Here is a 24,707-nt window from a genome sequence, read left to right on the forward strand (position 1 = left end):
CATTTGTGGTGATGTCCCAAAATATTGTAAACATTGTTGAATATCCTGTTGCGCAAGTAATGCCACAGCAGTAGGATAATACTCAATTGATTTTGCAGGTGAGATTTTAGTATAAATCCATAACAAGGGTCCTTTTTGCCATAAAATTCCCGTAGGTTGTAACTGGGTAGGCAGAATGCACAGGGTAATATCATCATTATTTTGCACTCTTTGAAGGAAAGCTCTTTGTAGTCTATCTTCTAATTTTGTTAAGGCTTCTTGGGCTGCATTGGTTAATTGCCTCGGTGAATCCAAGGCTGCATCTCCAATTAAAATATCATATAATGGTTTTAACTCATAATTGGCCATTCCTAAACTTCCTCTTATCCAATTTATATCTCCTAATAATTTTTGAAAATCATTCAGTGTGCAAAGATGATCCTTCCTTAACTCTACCTTTTGTGGCATGATATGATGTTTAGTTATTTTAGAGCCAAGATAATTGACAACTTTGCTCTGTTGCACCTTCTCAGGGGCAATACAGAGTCCCTTTTGCTTTAGCAGTTCTACAAGTGAGCTATATGCTTCTTGAAGAATGCTCTCTTCTTTAGCTGCTAACAGTATATCATCCAAAGGTTCTAAAGCAGTTGCTACAAATAATTGACACATTGTAGGACTGTTGGCCATGCCTTGTGGCAATACAACCCACTGATATCTTTTATCAGTTTCCTCATGATTAGTGGACGGTAAAGTGAAAGCGAATCTCTCACTGGCCTTGCTATTCAGTGGAATGGAAAAGAAGCAGTCCTTAATATCTACCACAATAATAGGCCAATTTTCAGGCAAGGCTGACAGCAATGGAAGACCACGCTGTACAGGTCCCATAATTCTCATTTGCTCATTTATAGCTCTAAGATCATGTAACAATCTCCATTTTCCTGATTTCTTCTTGATGACAAATGTGGGTGTATTCCAGGGAGAAAGAGAGGGTTTAATATGCCCTTTCTCTAATTGCTCTTTCACTAATTGATATGCAGCATGTAATTTCTCAGAGGAGAGTGGCCACTGAGGAACCCAAACTGGCTCCTCTGTCACCCAGGTTATGGGAATGCCCTCCTCAGCGGCCCCTAGGAAAAACCCAACCCTTGTTTGGGTTTCCTAGGTACTGTTTGTATTGGCTCCTTTTTGCCTTGTAAAAATTTTCCCAGGCCAAAATCAGGATGACACCCCATGTTTTTCATAATATTTTTAGATTCTTTGGAGTATTCATTACTTAACTGAAAGCCCATGGATTTCATAAGATCCCTCCCCCAGAGGGACACTGGAAGCTCAAGGACATAGGGTTGCATAACGCCAGAGTGACCTTCGGAATCTTGCCAATTTAACAAATTTGCACTAACATTTGGAACACTGGCATAACCCAGTCCCTGCAATGTTTGTGAGGAAGCCTGTATAGGCCAACCTCAAGGCCAATCTTTGCTAGCTATGATACTGCAATCTGCACCTGCAATCTGCTCCAGTATCCAAATCTAGGTCTCTTCCCAATTTCTCCCAGGAAGGCACTATGAGGCTTCCTGAAATTGCAAACCAAGGAGCAATTACATCACACTGTTGTAAAAATCGTTCTAAGGTGCGTTTTTTTTATTTTCAGTTTCTTAGAGAGAAGCAGCTCGTTAAGAGCCAAAAAAATTGGGTGCGAGGAGGAGGCGCCCATGTTAGTATACTTTTTTTTTTTTTTTTTTCTTTCCTCAATTTGAAAAGTTTCTCGGAGGTTTCTCAGAGCCTTTGCAGAACTGCTCCAGCCCTCCGGGCTCCTGCTTGTTTTGTTTTACCTGCTGGTTTGTTTTACCTGCGGGTTTTGTTATGCAAATTACCTGTCTGCTGTAGTCGCAGAACAGGTTCCACCTGTTGACTTTGTTATTTTAATTACCCGTCCGCTCTAGTCGCGGCCCAATTGAATTATCCGTCCTCTCTAGTCGCGGCTCTGCTCTCCCGCTCTCCCTTCTACAGGTGAGCGTTACCCGCTTTTGTCGCGGATCCCCAGTTTTTTCTGAGGACTTTCCGGTATACCGCCTGACTGTAAATGAGTTCTGAATCCGGAGAGAGCCGTGGTAATTGTCCCCGTACGTTCGTTTCTCCGTTTTCCCCGTATGGGCCACCACTTGTCGTGCCCGCCTCGACCAGCAAGGAAGACGCGACACCGGGATCCTTCTCATCACAGTTTATTCAGACCTTTGATTAGTTGCATTGTGTCTCTCTCTCTGGGGCAAGCCTCTCCCAGCACCTAAGTAGGGCTGGGCTGTCAACCCCAAGCAGCCACGTGGGCACTGTCCACAGGTTCACGCATATGCCAGCAACACACGAATCCAGCCACAGCCAAATAAGGAGCTGTTTACCATAAAGAATGTTTGCCATCGGGAAGGCAGAGGGTAGAAGCCAGAGCCATCTTTAGGGTGCGGCTACACGCGGCTCTCTACAAGTCCGTCCTGTTGAATAGTATGCCGGCATCTGCTTGTCTCCTGGTCCCATCTGCTTGGGACACTTTCTTTCATCCTTTCACTTTAAGGTTGTGACTGTCATTGAAGGTAAGGTGGTGAGTTTCTTGTAGATAACAGGAAGATGGAAAGTTTTTATTTTATTTTATTTTTTCCAGATAGGGTTTCTCTGTGTAACTGCCCTGGAACTGGTTTTGTAGACCAGGCTAGACTTGAATTCTGATCTGCCTGCCTCTACCTCCCAAATGCTGGGATCAAAGGCGTGTGTCACCACTGCCCTGCTGAAGATGGATTTCTTTCTTTTCTGAAAAACATTTTTCTTTCTTTCTTTCTTTCTTTCTTTCTTTCTTTCTTTCTTTCTTTCTTTCTTTCTTCCTTCCTTCCTTCCTTCCTTCCTTCCTTCCTTCCTTTCTTTCTTCTTCTTCTCTTCCTCTCTCTCTCTCCCTCCCTCCCTCCCTTCTCTTTCTTTCTTTTAGATTTAATTATTATGTATATAGTGTTCTGCCTACATGTATCCTTGCAGGCCAGAAGAGGGCACCAGATTTCATTATGGGTGGTTGTGAGCTACCATGTGGTTGCTGGGAATTGAACTCAGGACCTCTGGAAGAGCAGTCAGCGCTCTTAACCACTGAGCCTTCTCTCCAGCCCGAAGATGGATTTCTTAATCCATTCAACTACTTTGTGTCTTTTGATTGGTAAATTGAGGGCATTAATACTTAAAGATTATTGAAAAGCGTATGTTGATTGCTGTCGTTTATTATATTTTTTCCTGTTTGTGTTCTTGGTCCTATTTTGTTTCAATAATTATAGCCTCACTTGTTTTCTTTTAATAGTCTCTTGATTATGCTTATTCCTCTTTCCAGTCTGAAGTATTGTGTCCATATTCTGTGCAGGGCTGGTTACGTAGACATAATTCTTTTAGTTTGTTTGTATCATGAAAGGTTTTCTTTCTTCAGCTATAGTAGATCGTTTTGATAGTTATAGTTATCTAGGGTAGCATTCATGATCTTTTAGAAATCTAGGCTCCTCTGGCTTTTAATTTTTCCACTGAGGAGTCAGCTACTATTCTTATGGGGTTGCCTTATATGTCACTTAGGATTTTTCTCTTACGGCTTTCAACACCCTCTTTGTTCTGTATATCTACTGTTTTAATTATAATACACCATGGGGAGTTTTTCTAGTCCTGTTTGATGTCCAGTGTGATTTTGGATCTCCTATGCATGTGCCATTCCTTGAGTTGGGAATTTCTTCTATGGTCTTGTTGGAGATCCTGTCTATGCCATTGACCTGCAACTCTTCTTCATCTATGCCTACAATCCAAAGATTTGAATTTTGGATTAATTAATGAATGAATGGTGTCCCATGATTCCTGCACGTTTCTTTCATGTGTTTTAAACTTTCCCCCCATAGTTTTTGCTTGTGTGGTTCTACGCCTTCAATTTATCTTCACATTCTGGTATTCTATCTTCTACGTGGTCCATTGTTTTTAGGCTTCCCTTAAGTTTTGTAGTTTGCTTCCTGAGTTTTTCAGCTCTATCTTTATTCCAGCTTGAGTTTTCAATAGTTCTCTTTACTGAATTCAGTTTCCAAATCTTGAATTATAATTTTCATTTCATTGTGCCATGCATCTTTTCTTGAGCATTACTCGGGCATTTATTGATGCCTCTCTTAAATTCACGGAATTATTTGTTCATTTCTTCTTTAAACTTCTCAAGTTTTTGATGAAGTTGGCAATTGCTCTTTTAAATTTTGCATCCTGCAATTCATCTAGGTAGTTCTCATTGAAGAGTTTGGGTGTGGGGAATACCTTCTTGGCCATTCCTATTGTTCGTGCTTTGGGGATTTGACTTGGGCATGTGGTCTTCCTTCCTTTGTTGTATATCTGAAATGTGATTCCAGCCTGCCTCAGACTGGGCTTGGGCAGGACCTGTGTGACCAGAGTTAGGCTTGGGAATGTGGACAGGCTTGATTCTGGGCAGACTTACTAGGGAAAGTTGGTGCATAAGCTGTATACCCACAGGTAGGTCTGAGCGTGTAGAGGATAGTATGGGCTAGCTTGGAGAACTCACCTAAAGTTAGGCCTAGGTGAGGTGTGGGTATGGCACAAGATAGTGTGGGAGGATGCTCCAGGATAAGCTGGTGGACAAGTTCAATTATATGTGTGGACATGTGCATATGAGTGCAGTTGTCCACAGAGGTCATAAGAGAGCATTGGATCCCTTGGAGTTGGAGTTACAGGTAGTTATAAGCCAGTTGACATGGCTGCTAGGAACTGGCCTATGGTATTCTGAAAGGACAGCAAACATATTAGATTGCTATGTTACTATCTCTCTACTCTCTCTCCTAACACTTAATGGGTACTGATAAAGAAAGGGTTGTTTAGCTCAGCTTTGGAAGTTGAAAGTCCAAGATCAAAAGTTTCCATTAGTTCAGCCTCTGATAAGAGCTTCATGGTCAGCATGTGCAGAGTGGGGAGCAGCAGAGTGGGGAGATTACATTTGCAAATGGGAAGTGCAGAAGGCCAAGAAGCTGGAGTCCCACAGTCCCTCTTGAGCTCACATCTCCAACTGACCTTAGGTCCTTCCACTAGACCCCACTTGTCAACCTCACCTGGACAAGGACCAAGCTCCCAGTGAATAAGCTCTTGGGGGAGACAATGAAATGATGGCAGCCCTATTCCCATTTGTTGTAGCAGCAAATAAACTGGACAAGGTTCTAGTAGTGGGCTAGAGCCAACTTGTGCTGACTAGGGAAAGCTGGCTCTTATATTTCAGGAAATCCTACAGCTGCTTAATATGCTGTCATTCAAAGTTAGCTATGGGGAGTGTTTACAACCCCAATGGTTTAGGGCTTTTGGTTTCTTGAGAACCTGCTGTTAAATATTTGGCAGCACACCACTGTAAAGTTCCTCCCCCAAGAAATTTACATTGAAATTGAGTACTTTGTAAATATGCAAGTAATATAATTTTTGAGTGCTTTAGAAACAATATGAGTAAAGAGGTGACAAGTTTTGTAAAACAAATTTTCTCTGGCAAGTGACATTGAAATTGAGATCTAAAGTATAAGCTGACATTTGTGTAGAGAGAAAGAGGATTCAGGTTGGGGATTTAGCTCAGTGGTAGAGTGCTTGCAAGGCCCTGAGTTCGATCATCAGCTCGGAAAAGAGAGAGAGAGAGAGAGAGAGAGAGAGAGAGAGAGAGAGAGAGAGAGAGAGGATTTTAAGTAGGCTAACAATTGCTACAGGATCATGAGGTGGGATAGAGATAGAAAATTGCCACAGTGACAGAATATGGCAGAATGTGTCTGCCCAGCACAGGAAGGGCTTCATTTGCTAGACTCTGGGACTAAAATGGTGAAATCCATGCTCCTCTGTTGCTCTAGGCTCTCTATGGCCTTATTTTGGTGTAGGTGGATATAAAACTGCTATTAGTTGTAATGTCCAAATGTCCAAATCATGTCCAGTTTAACTAACTTTTGTTGTGTGTGCACACTGTAGGTAGAGAAAGATGTCAGGTGTCCTCTATTCTTTGTCTTATTCCTTTGATGTAGTCCCACTGGTAACTTGGATTTACCACCAGCTGTTGGCTAGGCTTGCAACCAAGAAGCCCAGTGATACTCCAATCTCCAGCTCTTCCAGCACTGAGGATACAGGTGTGCTTACCATTCCCAGCTTTTTACGTGGGTTCTGGGGGGTCCAAACTCAGGTCCTCATAGTGCTCTTAAGACACCACTAAGCTATCTCTCCAACCTAAACTTTTATAAAAGTGCAGCCTAGATTCTGACTAGAAAGCCCTGATATGCCTGCCCTTTTCAAGTCTACTGGAATTTCCTCACTGAGGTCTCAAGCAATGAAGAGCTGTGATTTTTTCAAATGGCAGGCTGGTTGTCCCCACACTACCGAACAGTCTGTCTTTTGCTGAGGATTAGAGATGCCTGTCTGCTCATGTCTCCAGCTACTTGGTGCATTGCTAACTCACTATTTCAGTCCTGAGCTAGCTTGTTTGGTTGCCAACTACATTTTCGTTACTGTGATGAAAACACCTCTCCTTCATTCTTAGATAGACACAAGAATTATTTATTTACATTCTGCCTCCTGTGTTTGCCCAAATCCTAAGTTTTTTTTTTTTTTTTTTTTTTTTTTTATCTTTTTGACTTGGTACTGGGGGTTGAACCCAGGATCTCATATATGCCAGGCAAATATAGCTTACCACAAAGATTTGATGGTTTGTTAATGGTATTGGTTAGTTTAGAGTCACCTTTTTAAAAACTGTATCTTCCTAAGAATTGAGTTTGTGTGTCTACTTGTTCCTTGTCCATTTGTATCTTCCTAAGAATTGAGTTTGTGTGTCTACTTGTTCCTTGTCCATTTGTGCTCCTTTATTAGGGCTTTTCTTCCACAGCTCCTGACAGACCCACGTTAAGTTCACACATAGACACTTCATGCGTTTTTCCTGAGACTTAAATTTAACTTCCATTTTAACTTGTTTGAATACATGTTCATGTGTATGCATATGTGTAAGCACAGGCACATACATGTGGTAAACATGTAGGCCAGAGATGGACATCAAGTGCCTTTATTACCCGTATTCTCTGAAGCAGGGGGGTCTCTTGTTGAATCTGCTGGGCATTAACACGGGTACTGGGAAGCTGAAGTACCCCCAAGCCACCTCCCCAACCCCTGGCTCTTGTATGTATCCTGCTGTTTTCAAGAAGCCAGCTGACTGACCTTGTTCTGAAGTGGTTTTCATGTTTATAATCTCATTCCTTCTGTGACTGCTGCATCCCATCCATGCCGAACACTTCGTCGGCATTTGGAGGTTTTGGATTCCAGCCACAGACTGTAAACAGTCCTCTGGACTCTCTAGTAAACTGTTTTTTTTTTTTTTCAAGACAGGGTTTCTCTGTGTAGCTTTGCGCCTTTCCTGGAACTTGCTTTGGAGACCAGGATGGCCTCGAACTCACAGAGATCTGCCTGCCTCTGCCTCTCGAGTGCTGGGATTAAAGGCATGTGCCACCACCGCCGGCCTCCAGTAAACTTGTAAGATGAGTTTCTTCCTTCCATCCTCCCTCCATTGACTCACCAGCAACCCCCTCCTCTACCGCTGCTCAGAGCTCTAAATTCAAAGGTTACTTAAGCTCCCAGCCATATTAAGGAGTTTGCTCCCTTCTGGTACCTTCTTGTTCTTCCTAAGGCCCTGGTGGGTTCATCTCAGTTGCTTTAATATTTATCTTTATTCTTCTTCCTTGACTTGTATTAGACACTCATCTTTCCTCCTCATTCTGTGCTTACATATCATCACCTATATGGTTTAAATTACCAACTATATGCCCATGACCCCTTTTTTTTTAAAGGGGGAGGTGTCAATTTTGCTTTAAATTTTTATTTTTTAATTAGAAAAACCCTTAAGTGTATGGGTGTTTTGCCTGTCTATGTCTAGGTTTGTGCACCGTGTATGCAGTGTTTGGGTACAGAAAGGCATTGGCTCCCCTGGAACTGGAGTTATGGATGGTTGGAAGTCACCATGTGTGTGCTCAGAACTGAACCCAGGTCTTCTGGAAGAGCAGCCAGTGCTCTCAAGCTCTGAGCCATCTCTCTTCAGCTTTAGATTTGTATGTGTATATGTGCATGAATATGCCATGATGTATAAGAATGTCAGTCTTTCCATCATGTGGATCCATCATAGGGAGTGAATTTAGGTTTGGTGGTATCAGGTTTTGCTACTCTCCACCCTGCCCTACTCAGGGTTGCATGTAGTCCAGATTGGCCTCAAACGCCCTGTGTAGCAGAGGATGACCTTGAAATCCCAACTCTCCTTCTAATCCTAAATGCTAGGATTACAGCTGTGCTGCCATGCTTAAATTCATGACTCCTAAAATTTCATCTCTGCATCTTCTGAGCTCCAGATTCATCTAATTACCTTCTCAGCATTTCCATTAGACTATTTCAAAAGAATCTTAATTCCAACATTTCTAATTAAACTTCAGACATTTTTCCCCCACAAAATCCTTCCCTACAGTTTTTATCAGTTGCTTCACTATTCAACTGGTGTAAACAAGACACGGGCTGTGTGGGCATAAACAGACATTATTTTAGGTTCTAGTCAGAGCTCTCTTCCTGGCTTGTAGGTGTCTCCCTTCATGGGACGTCTGATGTCTCACTCCTCTTTCTGGAAGGGCATTGATCTTGTCATGGTGGAACTTTGTTTTTGGTGTTATTGCAAAACAAATGATGTATTTTATTATATTCTAAACTACATGACTGCACATATATCTGTATTGGGGTATGTGCACATGGGTGCATGTTGTATATCTCTGGAGCTGGAGCTATGGGCAACTGTGAACTGCCTGACATGGGTGCTGGGAATTGAACTCAGGTTCTCTGCTATATCCCCCAACCACCAACCGCAAGACAGAGTTTCTCTGTATAAGAGCCCTGGCTGTCCTGGAACTTTGTAGACCAGGCTGGCTTGAACGGCTTCTGCCTCCTGAGTGTTGTAAATAAAAGCATGCACCACCACTGGCCGGCTAGGTTCTTTGCAAGTGTGGTAAACTAGGCTGGGCGGTGGTGGCGCACTCCTTTAATCCCAGCACTTGGGAGGCAGACCAGGCAGATCTCTGTGAGTTCAAGGCCAGCCTGGTCTACAGCGTGAGATCCAGGACAGGCACCAAAACTACACAGAGAAATCCTATCTTGAAAAACAAAACAAAACAAAGTGGTAAATTATTGTTCTAACCATCTCTTCAGCCCCTACAATACAGGTAATTTTGCAGTTTGCCTTTTAATTTTGCCATCAAAATTTTTGGGCATATGAACTTTTACATGTTTATGTAGTCAATGAAACAATTATTTTAACCTATGGTTAAATGATGGTTTTGTCATGTTTAAATATCTTTCCATGATACATTTTTTTTTCTTAAATGACAAGGTCTCTCTCTTATGTAGTCCTGGCTATCCTGAAACTCTTATGTAGACTAGACTGGCCTCAAACTATCAGAGAGTTCCATATCTCTGCCTTCCAAGTGCTGGATTAAAAGTATACACCACAATGCCCAGTTACATTCATCTGCTTCTTATGCTTTGATTTCTACTTTATGCTTAAGGACTGAGGTAAGAATCTAGCTTTCAAAAGCCACAAAGATTGGGGATGTAGCTCAACAGTAGAGAGCCTGACTAGCAGACACAAAGACTAATGGCTACTAACCATGAGCATACTCTTCAAGGACTTACTAAGTCCCTGCTATAATAATTCTCCACAGGTACTCACTAATGGTATTTTGTGATTCACCACTTTATTGCTCTGTAACCTCATGTTTAATACCCGAGGCTAATAACTTCCCTTGGGCTCCCTAACAATTTTCAGGTTTCCTGTTTCTTACATGTTAATTCTTTCAAATTCATTTTAAAAAGCATTTTCTTTTCCAATTTGATTGCATGTTCCTACTGGGAATTTTTATTTCCATTAGAATTACAAATTACCTTGGTGAGAATTATGTAAGACTTTAAGAACTAAAATTCATTCATGTGCTATTTGTTTAATTAATGTCTGAGTATGCATTTTTCTATTTTTTTTATGCTTGTTTAATTTTGAGCCTAGGATTTATGTAGTTCATGTTCTCCTCCACGTTATGTATCTAAGGATGGATGACCTGCCTAGTGCTAAGATTACAAGTGCAGACCACCATGAACTAGTTATCCAATGCTTGGTGCAGAGTGGGCTGCAGTCTAATGAACTCTAGCCCAGCCCCTTCATGTTTTATTTATTCTTAAATATTTTTTTTTTACACTGTTAGCTGTGTCTTACAAATTTATGCTGTATTTCCATTATATTCAGTTTAGATTATTTTGAGATTTCTTTTGATAACTTAGAATGGAAATTTTTGCTATTGTCTTTATTTATAACTTGATGCCATTTTAGTTAGAAAACAATTATTTCAGCTGTTTGAAACCTATTGAAATTTACTTTATTATGGCCAAGGATATCGGGTTAATCCAAGTTGGCATTTGATGAATGCTTGAAAGAGGATAGGCTTTCTGTTGATTTAATAGTGTCTTCAAGTTGCATTTCCTTTAGTCATTCTATTAAGAAAAGGATAGTGGACTCAGCAGTTAGGGGCTCCTGTTGGTCTTCCAGAGGATGAGTTCAGTCCTTACCATCCACATCAGGCCTCTCAGAACTGCCTCTTACTTCAGCTCCAAGGGATCAGATACCCCCTCTGGCCTTAATGAGCATCTCATGCACATGCATGCATGCAAGTGGAAAATAAATCTTAGAATGAGAAATGGGTACATGAAACTCTCCAGTCATGTGTTATTCCTCCGCTAAGCTGGGTGCTGAACTCTTCTATCTTGTCTATTAGCCTATGACTTGTCTTGACAGACAGACCCTTTTTCACATAAAGCTCCTTCTTGTCTTTGCTCTAGGTTCTGCTTCTTAGTGTTTCTCCTCCCTGATGAGGGTTAAACCCTGGTCCATGTTCATACTAGGTAAATGCTCTCCCACTGAGCTACAATCCCAGCCCTGCCTTTTAGTTTTTAGGTGTTTTTTTTTGTGCTGATTATATACCTAGGGCCTCCCACAAGCTAGACAAGCTATGTCCTTAGTTTTTGCAATTCTTTTAGAAGTGGAGATCTCTCTCCTTTTGGCTTAGTCAGGGTGGACTGAACTCGAACTATGCATTTTAACTTTTTTCCATCTCATTCATTCATTCATTTTTTTTTTTTTTTTTTTTTTGAGACAGGGTTTCTCTGTGTAGTTTTGGTGCCTGTCCTGGATCTCACGCTGTAGACCAGGCTGGCCTTGAACTCACAGAGATCCACCTGGCTCTGCCTCCTGAGTGCTGGGATTAAAGGCGTGCGCCACCACCTCCCCACTCTTAACTTATTTTTTAAATGATGCTGACTGTACTCAGGGCTCATACATGCTAAGCATGGACTCCAACACTGAGCTACATCCCCAGGTCCCCAGATGACTTCTATAATACTGCATAGACTTCTTACTTACAAATAACAGAAAATTACTTAGGTTAGCTAAGGTTGTGTAAGAATGTGTAGTGGCAGCTATACTCTAGATTACTATGAAAAAGAGCCCTGCATCTCTCTAGGGAAGCAAAGACTAGACAGTTACTCTCTGGCCCTGGCTAGAATAGTTATGTAATTTAAACTCAAATCTTTAGGGTCTTATTGAACTCAGTACTCTGAAACAGGTGCAAAAAATAAAAATAAAAATAAAGGAGGGATAATTAGAATCCGTTCTGGCGGTGGTAAGAATTCTGATATTTAGTAACCAAAGTGGTAAATTCTAGACATGTACTGTTATTGATCTCATCACGCACTGTGCAGGCTACCTAGTCTCTTGGTTTCCATTCCTCCAGCCTCCTGCTTCAGAAAATCTTACTTTGGTGATGAAAAATCAAAGAACTGAGAGCTAGGTAACTAGTATTTGGAGGCAGAGGCAAACTGAGTTCAAGGCCAGCCTGCGCTACATGAGACCTTGCCACTCCCAAGCCCTAGAAAGCACCACCCCAAACCCAGAAGCTTCCCAAATCAGAGTATTAGCTATCATTTGCTAGGTCAACTCTGAGTAATTAGAGATGTTAATATGCTGGGTTCTGTTTACATGTGGAATTACTTTCCAGTTTGGCAGTAGACTTTATATACTGGAGTTGGGTTTCTGAATTTGGTGTCTTAAAGGAATATACATGGTGGCAGTATTATCACTAGGCTCTGATTCCCAGAGGCCTGAGACTTTGAGGCTATAGTTATTGTGATGAGTCAGGGAAAGCTTATCTGTAAAATGACTTGGTTGAACTAGACCAGGTATTTCCAGATCTTCCTAAATTGTATAGAGTCTGATTCTAACAGGCCTCCTTGTTCCCTTTTCACTGTATAGGCAACTATCCTGTTAAAATTAGCTGATAACTATCAAGTCCTTGACTATCTGCCAACTTTGGGCACTATCCTGGAGAAACAGGTGCATGGAGTCTTTAGTTATTCAGCAGCAAAGTGAAAAGATCCAGCCTAAAGATGTATGTAGACTGACAGAAAGCCTTTCTTATATGGAAAAAAAGACACCAAAGTTCTGACAGTCAGCTGGATGTTGGTGGCATTTGAGAGGCAGAGGCAAGCAGAGCTCTGCGTTTGAGGCCAGCCTGGTCTACAGAGTGAGTTCCACGACAGCCAGGGCTACAGAGAAACCCTGTCTCAAACAACAAAAGTAAGTTCTGACAGTCACACAAAACAGAATAGAGATAAGACAAATTAGCGATCTTTTCAGACTGTGTTAAGAAAAGTTCTACTGTTTTGCCCCGACAGAAGTGGAGGAGGTTAGGAGTTAAGTAGGCCGAATTAGTATCAGAGCGGCCAGAAGAACAGGAAGCTCTCCTTTTTGGCCAGATGTAGGTAGGTGCAATGAGATCGAAGCTGTCCAATGAACATTAATGCCAGCCACTCAAGATGCCTCTACCAGCTTGGTCTTATCAAACCAATGTTCCAAAAGCATAATGTACAGAACAGGCTACAAATGACCATTTATTTATGTATTGGGTAATGCAAATCCTTTGATATAAAGTAATAGTGAAGTGACTGGGGCATGGTGAATTAAGTGATTCTGTTTTGACCTGCAGGTCCTAATGAGTGCCTCCTTCCTGGGAGCCCTATGTCTTTTCTCATCTGTCTGTGTTGTGTGTGCTATTTCAGCATTTACTCTCCCCATTGAGACCAAAGGACGTGCCTTGCAGGTAAGGGACTCAGGAAGCTCTTAGATTTTCTTACAATTAACCACTTAAAAACTATTTTTAATACATGTATGCACATGTGTGGATATGTATGTGAATGAGTGCAGAGGGGTAAGTTACAGGAGTTTGGGAGATGTCCCACATGGATGCTAGCTGAGAACTGAAGTCAGAATAGTAACATATCTCCTGAACCACTTCTTAGCTCCTCAGCCACCACTTTTTGACCCAAGAGAAGTTTGGGATATAGATAGCCTTTACTTAAGCAGGCAATGAAATCTCACTAGAGGGTCCTGATTGGGTTTCCAATCTCTCACACATAGTTTTGAGCAGCAATAAAGGTGAAGTTAGCTAAGAATTCACTCCATATATTTTCATAGAAAAGCTACTGTTTAACAAATGGGGCTGGGTTCAAACATCACTGCAGAGCCTTTAGGATCACATGGCTTGGATGCAACAGACTAGCTTCTTCTCAACACCCAGTGAGTGGTTAAAGCTTCAGTGCAGCCTCCTTGGTCCAGCTGTGGAGGGTGAAGCTTTGGATACCTACAGCCTGTGATCTCCATCTGCCACAAGGAAACTGACCTCAGTTCTACTGCATCTGGAAAGCTCCAGAGCAGCATTAAGCCCATCTATCTAAAATGAAGCCTGCCTGAGCAAACACCTTACCAGACCACCATGGATGGCATTCACTAGTGAAGGGACCCATTCATAGCGCCTAATGGCCCCTAATGGCTTCACCACCTCAAACTAACGAGTTTTGCTGCAAAGGACTGGCTTTTTTTCCCTTTAAAATTTCCTTTCTCATCTTCCATGATTGGTCTACTTAACATTAAAGATTATTAAGGCAGGCAGTATTTTGGCCTATGAAACGAAATAGTCCTGAGCTCTGTGTTTAGGCTCCTTATTTCTCTGGAGGCTGTGGATGAAGTCAGGGCACAGGCTCCTTAACATACCTCTCTGCTCAAGTCCCTGAGAACTTGGGACTGTGGCTGAAGAATATTATTTTCAGATGTGTTACATTGTTTATGCTGTGGAACAACTGTTTAATGATGAAAAGATGTGTTGCATTCTTTTATTTTGCATTTGTTGAACTCTGTGAAGCTGTGTTACTGAGCCTGTCTAAAACACCTGATGGTCTAATGAAGAGCTGAATGGCCAATAACGAGGCAGGGGAAAGGACAGGTGGGGCTGGCGAACAGAGAGAATAAATAGAAGGCGAAATCTGGGAGGAAGGAAAGAAAGAGCAAGAGAACAAGGAGAAGAGGTCGTCAGGGGCCAGCCACCCAGCAAGAGTCAAAGTAAGATATATAGAAGTAAGAGAAAGGGGAAAACCCTGAGGCAAAAAAGGTAGATGGGATAATTGAAAGAAAAGCTGGCTAGCAACAAGCCAAGGGCATTTATAATTAAGAATAAGCTCCTGTGTGTAGCATGAATCTTAAAAAAGTTCTTATTAATAAAATCAAACTTGAGGCCAGTTATTGGGGTAAATGCTGGAAGATCAGAGAAGCAAAACAGCCACAGCTATCTCAACTTACTAGTTCCTCAGGTGATCCTGTTTCCTCAGGCTGGAAGCCTCTGAGTCCTCCTCCAGAATGGGTCTCAGCTGAACTGTGCTGCTCCAAAGCCTATAAGCTTAACCAGCCAAATGCTGGTCTTCACGGCTTATATATCTTTCTCTTCCTGCCGTCACTCCCTGGGATTAAAGGCATGTTTCCATGCTGGCTGAATCCTTGAACTCACAGAGATCCATCTGGCTCTGCCTCCCAAGTGCTGAGATTAAAGGCATGCACCACCACCACCACCCAGCTTCTGCTATGGCTTGCTCTGACCCATTTTCTAGCCACCATTTTTGGCTTTGTATCAGTGGCTGGCTGTTCTCTGACCCCAGATAAATTTATTAGGGTGCACAATATTTTGGGGAACACAATACCACCACACCCGTGTGTGATTTATTTGGGAGCTGGGTGGTGGGCCCCTCAAAAGAGCAAAACCAACTACAGTGGCTTCCAGTGGGGAGCAGAGACCGATCGAGATTTGGCTATCACTGAGAAAGGAGTCAGGTACATGAAAGGAGGATCTGGGGGCTTTTCTACCTTACAGTAAAATGTTAATAGAAATCATCTGCAGTTGCCCCATCACTGGATGCTTAAGTCAGAGAAGATAACTCATGTGTTTCCTTTCAGTATTACAAAGCATCACCACATCCTTTTTACTAGGGCACAAGTTGGGCACATTTTTACACAAATGTAAAAAACACGTTTAATGCTAATTTTCCATTTGTGGTGACTTTCCTGCCTCAGCCTTCCAAGTGCTGGGGTTGTTAGTTATGAGCTACCACAAGGGGCTCACAATTTAAAAAGGAGTTTTATATTATATAAGACTGAAGAAATCTAAAGATCATTTGATGTTCCCTATGGATGTCCAACTATCTACAAAGCAAGTCCTTTTCCTGTTGCTGGGGCGTGACTGAAGAACTCAGCATTGGGACACTATAGAATGTTAACATGTTGGTGCAATACATGTAATATGAACACACCCTGGCCACTGAGCGGTGGTATGTCTTCAGGATAATTAAACACATACACATATATACATACCCACCTCACTGCTGGGTATGATCATATGCACATCTTTTCAAAAACAAGAAAACAGCATAGCAGTCATCTGACTGGATAAACCAACTTGCTCACTAGCTGAAGGGTAGTGATGAGTCAATAAACTTAAAAAATTCAATCATTAAAGAATATGTTTGTAGTGCCAGACATGGTGATGCATGCGTTTAATCCCATCACTCAGGACGCAGAGGCAGGTGATGTGAATTCAAAGCCAGCCAAGACAACATCGAGAGATCCTGCCTCAATAACAAACAAAAACCAAGAAAATAAACAGAATGTTTATGGTGTGAATTTCTTTATAATGTAAAGTTGGTGTTATACAGACATGATCTAAAGGTAGCACTGTCATTTCATGAACAAGGGTAAATGATGGATCTTAATTCCATATAAATTGTATTAAGAACAAAGACTTATAAACTAATTTTTTCTTTCTTTTTTCTCCCATAGCAAATTAAATGAGGACCTACAAAATATGGCTACCAAAGGAAAAATATTTGATCTTCACTGTTACTGAGTATTTTTTTAAATAGCTTTATGTAACAATTATTTTAAGACACTTAAGGCACACACAAAAAATGTAGTGTGGGGGTCTCTTATTTAGGAATCAACATATGCAAGCCTCTTATAGGATATATTTTTGCCAGATGGTAGTGCATGCCTCAAGTCCCAGCATATGGGAGTTCAAGGTCATCCTTAGCTATAAAAGCAAGTTTAAGGCCAGCCTGGTTATCTAAAACAAAACAAAAAACTCAACAACCTACCACCAAATCACTTAACCCCCACTACTCAAACAAGCCAATAAACCCTGAAATTGAATGGGGAATAAATGTGTTTGGTGGAGAATATAGCTTTTCTTACTTGGCAACCTTAGACAAAACACTTGGTATTGCTCCATATGGTCTATGGCTGAAGGACAGAGATTCTATACTTAAGGCAAGAAACTAGACTGGTATGACTGAACTTGAATTACCATCCCCAGAAAAACCACAAAATGTACTTTTAGATTAACTTCCTGGAATATGTTTGATTGATCAGTTGCTCAAGCATTGGACCAAAGAGACCTCACCCTGACCCTTTTCTAACAATTTTTTCATCTCCCTCCCTTCCCCTCATATCCACCAGTATATAAGCTTGCTTCCCTTTGCAATAAATGAGACTTTGACATGACTCAGACTGACTCTTCTGTCTTTCTTTATGCGCTTGGTCTCCTTCCTCTCTTGCCCTTATTGGTCTTTCAGGAGGTGCCTCCTTGGGTCTGACCTAATAACCTGGCCTGCAGGACAGGTCATGCATGGCCTTAGTATCTTTAAAAAACAAACAAACAAACAAAAAAACAAACTACTACTTTATTCTGTATGTAACTACCAAGAAGCTGGGAATAAAGTTAATTTTTTCCATACATCATTATTCTTTTTCAATCTTAAGGAGGGAACCACTGATTCTCATGATGTGCAGTTTTCCTGTAACACATAACTACTTACATACTGTTTGTGGGCATTGTGCACACCAAGTTCTAGTGGGAAAGGCATGCTTCATTAAGAAACATCTCTTATTGCTTTTCAGGCTTATTGTGGAAGCCCACTATAGTTTCAGATCACCAGGCTGGCCGAGGATTCCCCCCTCATTAACAGTGGAGAAGATCACAGCTGCAACCACAATGCAATGTTGTTATGTTAGCACACTGCATCCAAGAGGTGTAACCTCTGCTTAGGGAGCAAATAATCCCTACTCAAACAGTCTATGGATAGCTTAAAATCAGACAGTTTCTTATACACTTAGCAGTTTTGAGGATTGGTCCCAGGACTCCTGGTAGAGACCAAACAGCCCATCCTATATAGAACGGTACAGCAAGTGTATTCCCTTCCTTATACGTCCGTCAAATTGTATCTATTATTATAGCAACGACATGTATGAAATAATGACAAAGATGTCTGTGTATATTTAGGATGAACATTTTTCTTTTTGGTTTCTTGAGACAGGGTTTCTCTGTGTAGCCCTGGCTGTCCTGGAACTCGCTCTGTAGACCAGGCTGGCCTTGAACTCACAGAAATCCATCTGCCTCTGCCTCCTAAGTGCTGGGATTAAAGGCATGCACCACCACCGCCCAGCAAACACCCCCCCCCCCCCCAAATATTTATCTGACTGGTTGAATCCTGGATTTGAAACCCATGGATAAGCCAAGTATGGTGATGCACACCTTTAATCCCACTACTTGGCAGGCAAAGGCAGGCGGATCTGTGTTCAAGGCCAGCCTAGTCTACATGGAGAATTCCAGGACAGCCAGGGGTACATGCTACTTAGAGAGACTCCATCTCAAAAAGCAAAGCAAAGCAAACAACAAAAAAATGAATTTGAAAGACCAACTGTAATATAGGCTTTTCAAGTTATATACACAAGCCTACAACATTTCTAACTTCAAGCTATATGAAAAGCTCATGTGATTAATCTGGCTAACAGGCAAACAAATACCTTAAAGCCTAGTTATTATTTCAGGCCCAAACTATTCAATGGAAAACTATGTTGGCTACATTTGCAGGAGCAAGACAAGCAATCTACTCGCTGGAGTTTGAAGACGTGTATTTAATCAAAGGCTAGCAGTGGCAGCAAACCAAGGGCAAAGCTAGTTGTGTGTCCGTGGGATACTCAGGCCTACAGAACTTCACAGTGCTACCTAGCACTGTTTGGCACTCAGGCTTTTGAGACAACAGCAGGTCAAGCCTCTAGCAAGCTAATAACGTAAGTTTAATGGAATCCTTGATAACTAGTTTGATAATACAGCTTTTCTTTCTTTCTTTCTTTCTTTCTTTCTTTTTTTTTTTTTTTTGAGCTGAGGACTGAACCCAGGACCTAGCAAGCGCTCTACCACTGAGCTAAATAAATCTCCAACCCAATAACATAGCTTTTCTACAACACAAATTGTAAGTTGTTTGTGAAGACGGTTGTTTAGCACACTTAGTCATTAGTAGAAACAAATTCCAAGTCATTTTCTTGTATGAACTTATTGGACTTATTTCACAGATCCCTAAAGACTGAGTACTAAAGAATAAAAATTATAGTAGAAATAGTATGTCAGGATCTAATAGTTTTGCACATAGAATCTAAGACTCTTTAGAATAATCTGTAACAGGTAATTACTTTCTGTAATATGATGCTAAATTTTCTTTATTTTGGAATTTAATATACACATGATTTGTGTACTGTTAAAAGAGACTGGATTAGGTAACTGTCACTATTGATAAAAGATTACATTTTCTGGCTCACTTGTTTTGGGATTACGGCATAAGAACTTGTTCCCACACTTCCTGCTAAATGGTGGGGGATGATGAAACCTTTCTTTCATGTCACATTAGAGAATGTGCAAAGACAGGATTTTGTTAATGTTATAAACTACCAAGGAAGGCATTTCTAGGATTCAAATTACATCTATTTATTCTGTTTTAAATCAAATTGATCATTTTCACCAAAGAATGATCTATTAAAAGCTCAAAAGTGGGGCTGGAGATCTAGTAAAGCTCAGTGGTTACGTACACCAATTGCTTTTCTAGAGGAGCCAGATTCAATTCCCAGCACATACGTTTAGTTCACAATGTCTGTACCTCATGCTTATGGAACAGAGATGGATTGATACAAGCAAGACACTAGTATACACAAAATAAAGAAATACTTAAGAAGCCCAGTGGTAATTTTTAAATGTTATCACTTCTGAGTACCATACTTTCCACAGTTTTAAGATAAAATGAATATAAGCCAGGTTTTAAGATGCAAGTCCACACCTTATGCTGCCTTCTCCCCAGTGGATTTTCATGACAAAACTTCCTTCTGTACAAGCAACTGGACTTTTTGTATGTTGGGGTGGCTTGCTTTCTTTTCTTCTTTTTTTTTGGGGGGGGGGACAGGGTTTCTTTGTGTAGCTTTGCGCCTTTCCTGGAACTTACTCTGTAGACCAGGCTGCCCTCGAACTCACAGAGATCCGTCTGGCTCTGCCTCCTGAGTGCTGGGATCAAAGGCGTGCGCCACCTGCCCAGCTGGGGTGGCTTTCTTAAACTGTCATTAGTATACCCTTAGAGACTGGGTTAGGTAACCAGTCCAAATCTACTTCCAAGCAGGAAAATACTAGTGTGGCCCCCCCCCCCCCCCATTTGTCACTTTTTGTCTTGGTTTATCTTTTTAAGGTCAAGGAAACACATTTTGGAAATAAAGAGTTCTCCTGTTACTTATGGCCCAAACCACATCCCTACAGGCAACAGTGCTGCAGCAGCTACACGAGCAGACGAGGTTAAGATTACAGGGCCCACACTAGGTAAAACAGTCCGAAGATGCATAGCTTTCCATTCAGTCTCCCATTACAAAAGCCTCTGCTGTGGGCAAAATAGTCATAGTAAAAAACATCTACCAGTTAATTTTTATGAAATTCAAAGCACCAATCCCTGATGAAACAAAAACCCAAATCTCCAATGCCTGTTGCCTCAGATGTTCTTCCCATCTTGTGAAACCTCCATGGAGAAGCCTGTGACCTGACTATGGCAGGAACCTAAGTCACCTGCATGGAATTATGACAGAATTCCCACCCAAGGCAAAATAAATGTAACATTATCAATTATTAGTTTACACGGAACTATAAAATACTTAAATATGGCATGGTGATTTGATTGAAAAAAATACAGTTGAATTCAGGGTCACGTCCACAATTTTAATGACCAACCAATCACTCTATTCCCCTCATTCATATGGACTTCAGATAAACAGGAAATGAATACAACTTTCTTTTTATGACACTTTCAACTGCAACTTAAAATCGTTTGGTTCTCAGGAAGCAACTCACATTAGTTTGGTTTAGGCCTCAGCAAAAGGAGAGCCTTCCATAAATGTTAAACAATATAAAAGATGTACATACTGGTAACAGCAGAGAATTGCAAATACACCTTTCAAATGAGGCATCGGCAGTGTAGTCACCATTCTGACTGGAGGGCCTTCCTGACAGTGTCCTCAAGTTACACTCTGCACTGACGCTGTGTGGCAGCCAAGCACCAAACCCAGTCTTCAGCTTAGAAAGGCAAAGCTACTGTGGTGGAAGTTACTCTGTTCTCATTCCTCTATGGAGAAAAGCAGCAGGCCTGAGGATTCAAAGTACAGCGGGGCCTACACTGCCAGCCGTTGATGTAGAGGTGTCGTTTGCCTTTACTACTTACCACTCAGTCCATCTAGGCTTCTGCCCTGACCATGCAAGCCGCTATCTGTGGGAGTTTCCCGATGGTCAGAGATTAGGTGCTTGGCACACGGAAAAGCTTTGAGTTGGAGTTAAGTAAAGTAAATCCCACCCCCAGCGCCGTCTCTATATCTGTAAACCTCTGACAAAGGTAATGGTCACATTCAGCAAGAGCAGCGTGTCTGTGGCAGGAGAACTCTGATCCAGGGCTCTCAGAGGTAAACGCTGCAATAAGTTTAGATCAAGACTGCTTAATTGTAATGAACGTTTTATTTTCTTACCAATGTGGGGTAGAGTTTGACTGTTTTTCTGTTATGATCATTTAGCTTGGATCCACCTGAACACATTGTTACTTTCAATGATCATGTCATGAGACTTAGAGATCATGACAATAGTGTTACTTATGGAAAAAAAAAAAACTCAAGACATTTACTTTTAATAATATATTATGTATGATTACATGAAACATGGTTCTGAACTATCTTTGATTCAGCAAAAACTTGTAATGATGAAATGTAACATTATTTTGAAAGGTTACTATGGCATAGACTATAATAGTGACTGTTTGGGGTGTATTAGTAGACATTCTGGCTGAAATACATGAGTTACGTTTACCTTATTGAAGCCGGCTTCCCCCTTAGTGGTAATTCTCAAAATAATTTATGTAAGTACTGCTTTAACTCAAGTGACAAGTATGGAAGACTTGTCTATCAGAGAACAGTATTCTAAGATAGCAAAAAGAAACATACTGCCCAAAGTCCCACACCTGGGGCTGGAGAGATGGCTCAGTGGTGAAGAGCATTTATTGCTCTTGCAGAGGACCCAGGTTTGGTTCCCAGCACCTACATGGTGGCTCACAATCCTCTGCAATGCTAGTTCCAGGGTATACAATACCCTCTTCTAGCCTAGTGGGTGGGCACCAGGCACATACATGGTGCACATACATATATGGAGGCAAATGAGCACACATGTGAAATGAAAATAAATAAATCTTTAAAATATTAAAAAAAAAAAAAAGGTTCCACTGCTGTTACACTCTAAATGCTGGACTTAACCACAGAAGTTTTAAGGTATGCATATTATCCACTTCCCCTGAATAACAAAACAAAAAACCCCAAAGCCGAGGGCGTGGTGGCACACTACTTTAATCCCTGCACCAGGGAGGTAGAGGTAGAAGGACCAGAGTTCAAGGCCAGACTGAACTGAACCCCACTTCCAAGGGTCTATATATTGTCAGTTTGTTCAGACGGTGTTTGCAGAACAAATGTCAGCTGCACATTCAAACCACCACAACAAATATCACCATATAACACATTATTTAGAAAACTGATTAAAACTGTTACAATACATAACTGGATTATAGATTGTTTACTTAGAGAATGGGAAACTATTGCTAATAAAGTATGCACACAACATTCTCCAGCTAACAATCTTAGAAATGTGACATGGATAGGAATCATCGTCTTTCCCCCCCACCCAAACAGGGTCTCATATAGCATAGTCTGGCCTCAACCTGGCTATGTAGAATGACCTTGAACTTTTGATTCTCCTGCCTCCACTTTCCAAGTGCTGGTACTTCCAGCTACATTTTAATTCATGGGAGGCAATGCAACCAAATAAATCCTCATGCCAGCTGTGTTTTCTTCCGTCAACCCAAAGAAAAAAACTGTCTCTAGTCAAACAATTAAGAAACTTTAATACTCATCTATGGCAAACTAGAGATGTCCTTGTGTTTGCCAAGTGCTGGGCTAGTACAAAGGTACAATGAGTTGACTCTACCTTAATCTCATTGGTGCTTTGTTCTTCTCAGCCCCACCCCCCAACAACAACAACAACAAAAGAGAAAGCAAACAAGCAAAAGGAATACATCTTTTTTCTCTCTCCCAAAAAGAAAATTAAATTCTAAATTAAGGCAGATCAATGACAAAATATGAAGTTCTGTTAAAAAACAAAAAACAAGTGAGCAGAAGGCCAGCAAACAGATGCTTCAGAAAAAATATTTTTTTCCCACTCATACCACCCCCCACAATTGACTTCTTCCAACCTCAAAACATACTTTCCACTTGAAATGCTAAAGACAGACAGATGAAAGCCCTTTCAGGGAACTTAAACTGGGTGGCCACCAGGGCACACGTTGAAGAAATCTTCTATCAAACATTGTATGTGTACCCACTGTATTTTATATCTGACCGTACTACTAAAAAGGCATACTGAGAGCTGGGCAGAGTGGCGCACACCTGGAACCCCAGCGCTCAGGAGGTAGACAGGTGGGTCTGAGTTCAAGGCCAGCTTGGTCTACACAGTGAGTTAGTTCCAGGACAACCAGGGCTACATAGTGAGACCCTGCCTCGATAAAACAAACAAACAAACAAAACCCCCAAAAAATAACAAACAAGAGAAAAGCCACACTGAACGATGAGGCTTGCTCTACACGCACCACCTGCACAGTAGGGAAATCGAACAGCAACAGCTAACATGCACACTTACTTCCTTAAAGGAAGCCGAAGAAAAGGTCGATCTAGGAATCCATGAAAGAATGGCCTTGAAGACCTGCTATGCCCAACATCTCCAACAGACAAGACCAGAACAAAACCAATAAGCAAACATTTGTTTCTCCTGATTTCCTTTAATGCATTTGCCATCTTACATAGACACTACTAGGTGTCTTAAGAACATCTGTCTACACCTTCCCAGCAGGCACTCGGGAAAGGACTCTTCTTCCCACTCGTGTTTAGGGACGACTGCTTTTAAGCACAGTAAACCTTAACTCTTATTGTTGGCCATAATTAATGGGTAGTAGCATTAATATTCTAAAATGGATTACCACACACACTCAAATCACACTAAAATCTCAACTTACTTCAAAATCTATTTTCTTTCTATTGTAGCTTTTATTCCCGACTGTTGTACGAAATCCAAGAAGTGGGAAGAATGTCTTTTCTTTCTTTGCTGTTTGTTTCTTCTTTTTCTATCTTTCTTCCTCCTTTTATTCTTCTAAACATCTCCTTCCTTCCTCTTTTTTAAATTACCAATGACAAGAGGTTAAAGAAATGGGTTATTAAAAACCAAAGTCTAGTAAACAGCAAAAACAGATCAGAAAGGTCACAAACCCTCCTTTGTCACGATTATGTTAAATCACTGACAAGGTTTTTGTTCTTTATTTTTGGAAAGGAAATTTTCTTAGAAAGTGTATGGCCTGAAGCTGCTCACTTAAGCAGCTGGCGGTCCTCCAGGCTCTTGAGACGCTTCTTCCGGGGCTGTACAAAGTCATCATCCGAGTCATCACTGAACTTAATATCTTCTGGTTCATTCCTGAATTCTAGTTTCAGAAACCTTTTTTCTGGATAAAGATTCTTTAAAAGTTCTTCAAAATAGCTTTCAAGTTTTATACCAGCATTGGCTACTTCCGAATCAGGCTGTGGGATAAAATAAAGATAGGAATTAAAAGTCAAAAGACCAACATTTTAGTCAATAAAAATAACCTCTCACAATCTGTTCCTTTCTGGCACAGAGCTAGTGGGGGCTACATAAAGTCTAGAGAAGGACAGCTAATAAGTAAGACTTCTTAATTGAATCATTCAAAAAGGAGGTGGTAATGATAGGGATGGATCACATCAGCAGATGACAAGATCTCGATGGACAGGATCTCAAGAATGAAAACACGTGGTACAACCGAAG

The 24,707-nt window shown here is 41.2% G+C and overlaps 2 protein-coding genes across 3 annotated transcripts in view; one reads left to right on the forward strand and one right to left on the reverse strand.

Annotated features, from left to right (window-relative positions):
* Positions 1 to 16,282, forward strand: part of Svopl (SVOP like) — a 64,634-nt gene extending 48,352 nt beyond the window's left edge. Inside the window, exons 14-15 of the mRNA XM_036181848.1 lie at positions 13,098 to 13,211; positions 16,271 to 16,282. Of these exons, the coding sequence (XP_036037741.1) occupies positions 13,098 to 13,211; positions 16,271 to 16,282 (126 nt within the window). The remainder of the gene's footprint in view (positions 1 to 13,097; positions 13,212 to 16,270) is intronic.
* A 7,725-nt stretch (positions 16,283 to 24,007) lies between these two features.
* Trim24 (tripartite motif containing 24) overlaps positions 24,008 to 24,707 on the reverse strand; it is a 110,516-nt gene continuing 109,816 nt past the window's right edge. For both annotated transcript variants that reach the window (XM_036181155.1, XM_036181154.1), the window contains exon 19: positions 24,008 to 24,445. In XM_036181155.1, coding sequence (XP_036037048.1) covers positions 24,236 to 24,445 — 210 coding nt within the window. In that variant the 3' untranslated portion in view covers positions 24,008 to 24,235. The remainder of the gene's footprint in view (positions 24,446 to 24,707) is intronic.

This window comes from Onychomys torridus, chromosome 3 (genome assembly GCF_903995425.1).
Source record: "Onychomys torridus chromosome 3, mOncTor1.1, whole genome shotgun sequence".
In the NCBI taxonomy this organism is placed as follows: Eukaryota; Metazoa; Chordata; class Mammalia; order Rodentia; family Cricetidae; genus Onychomys; species Onychomys torridus.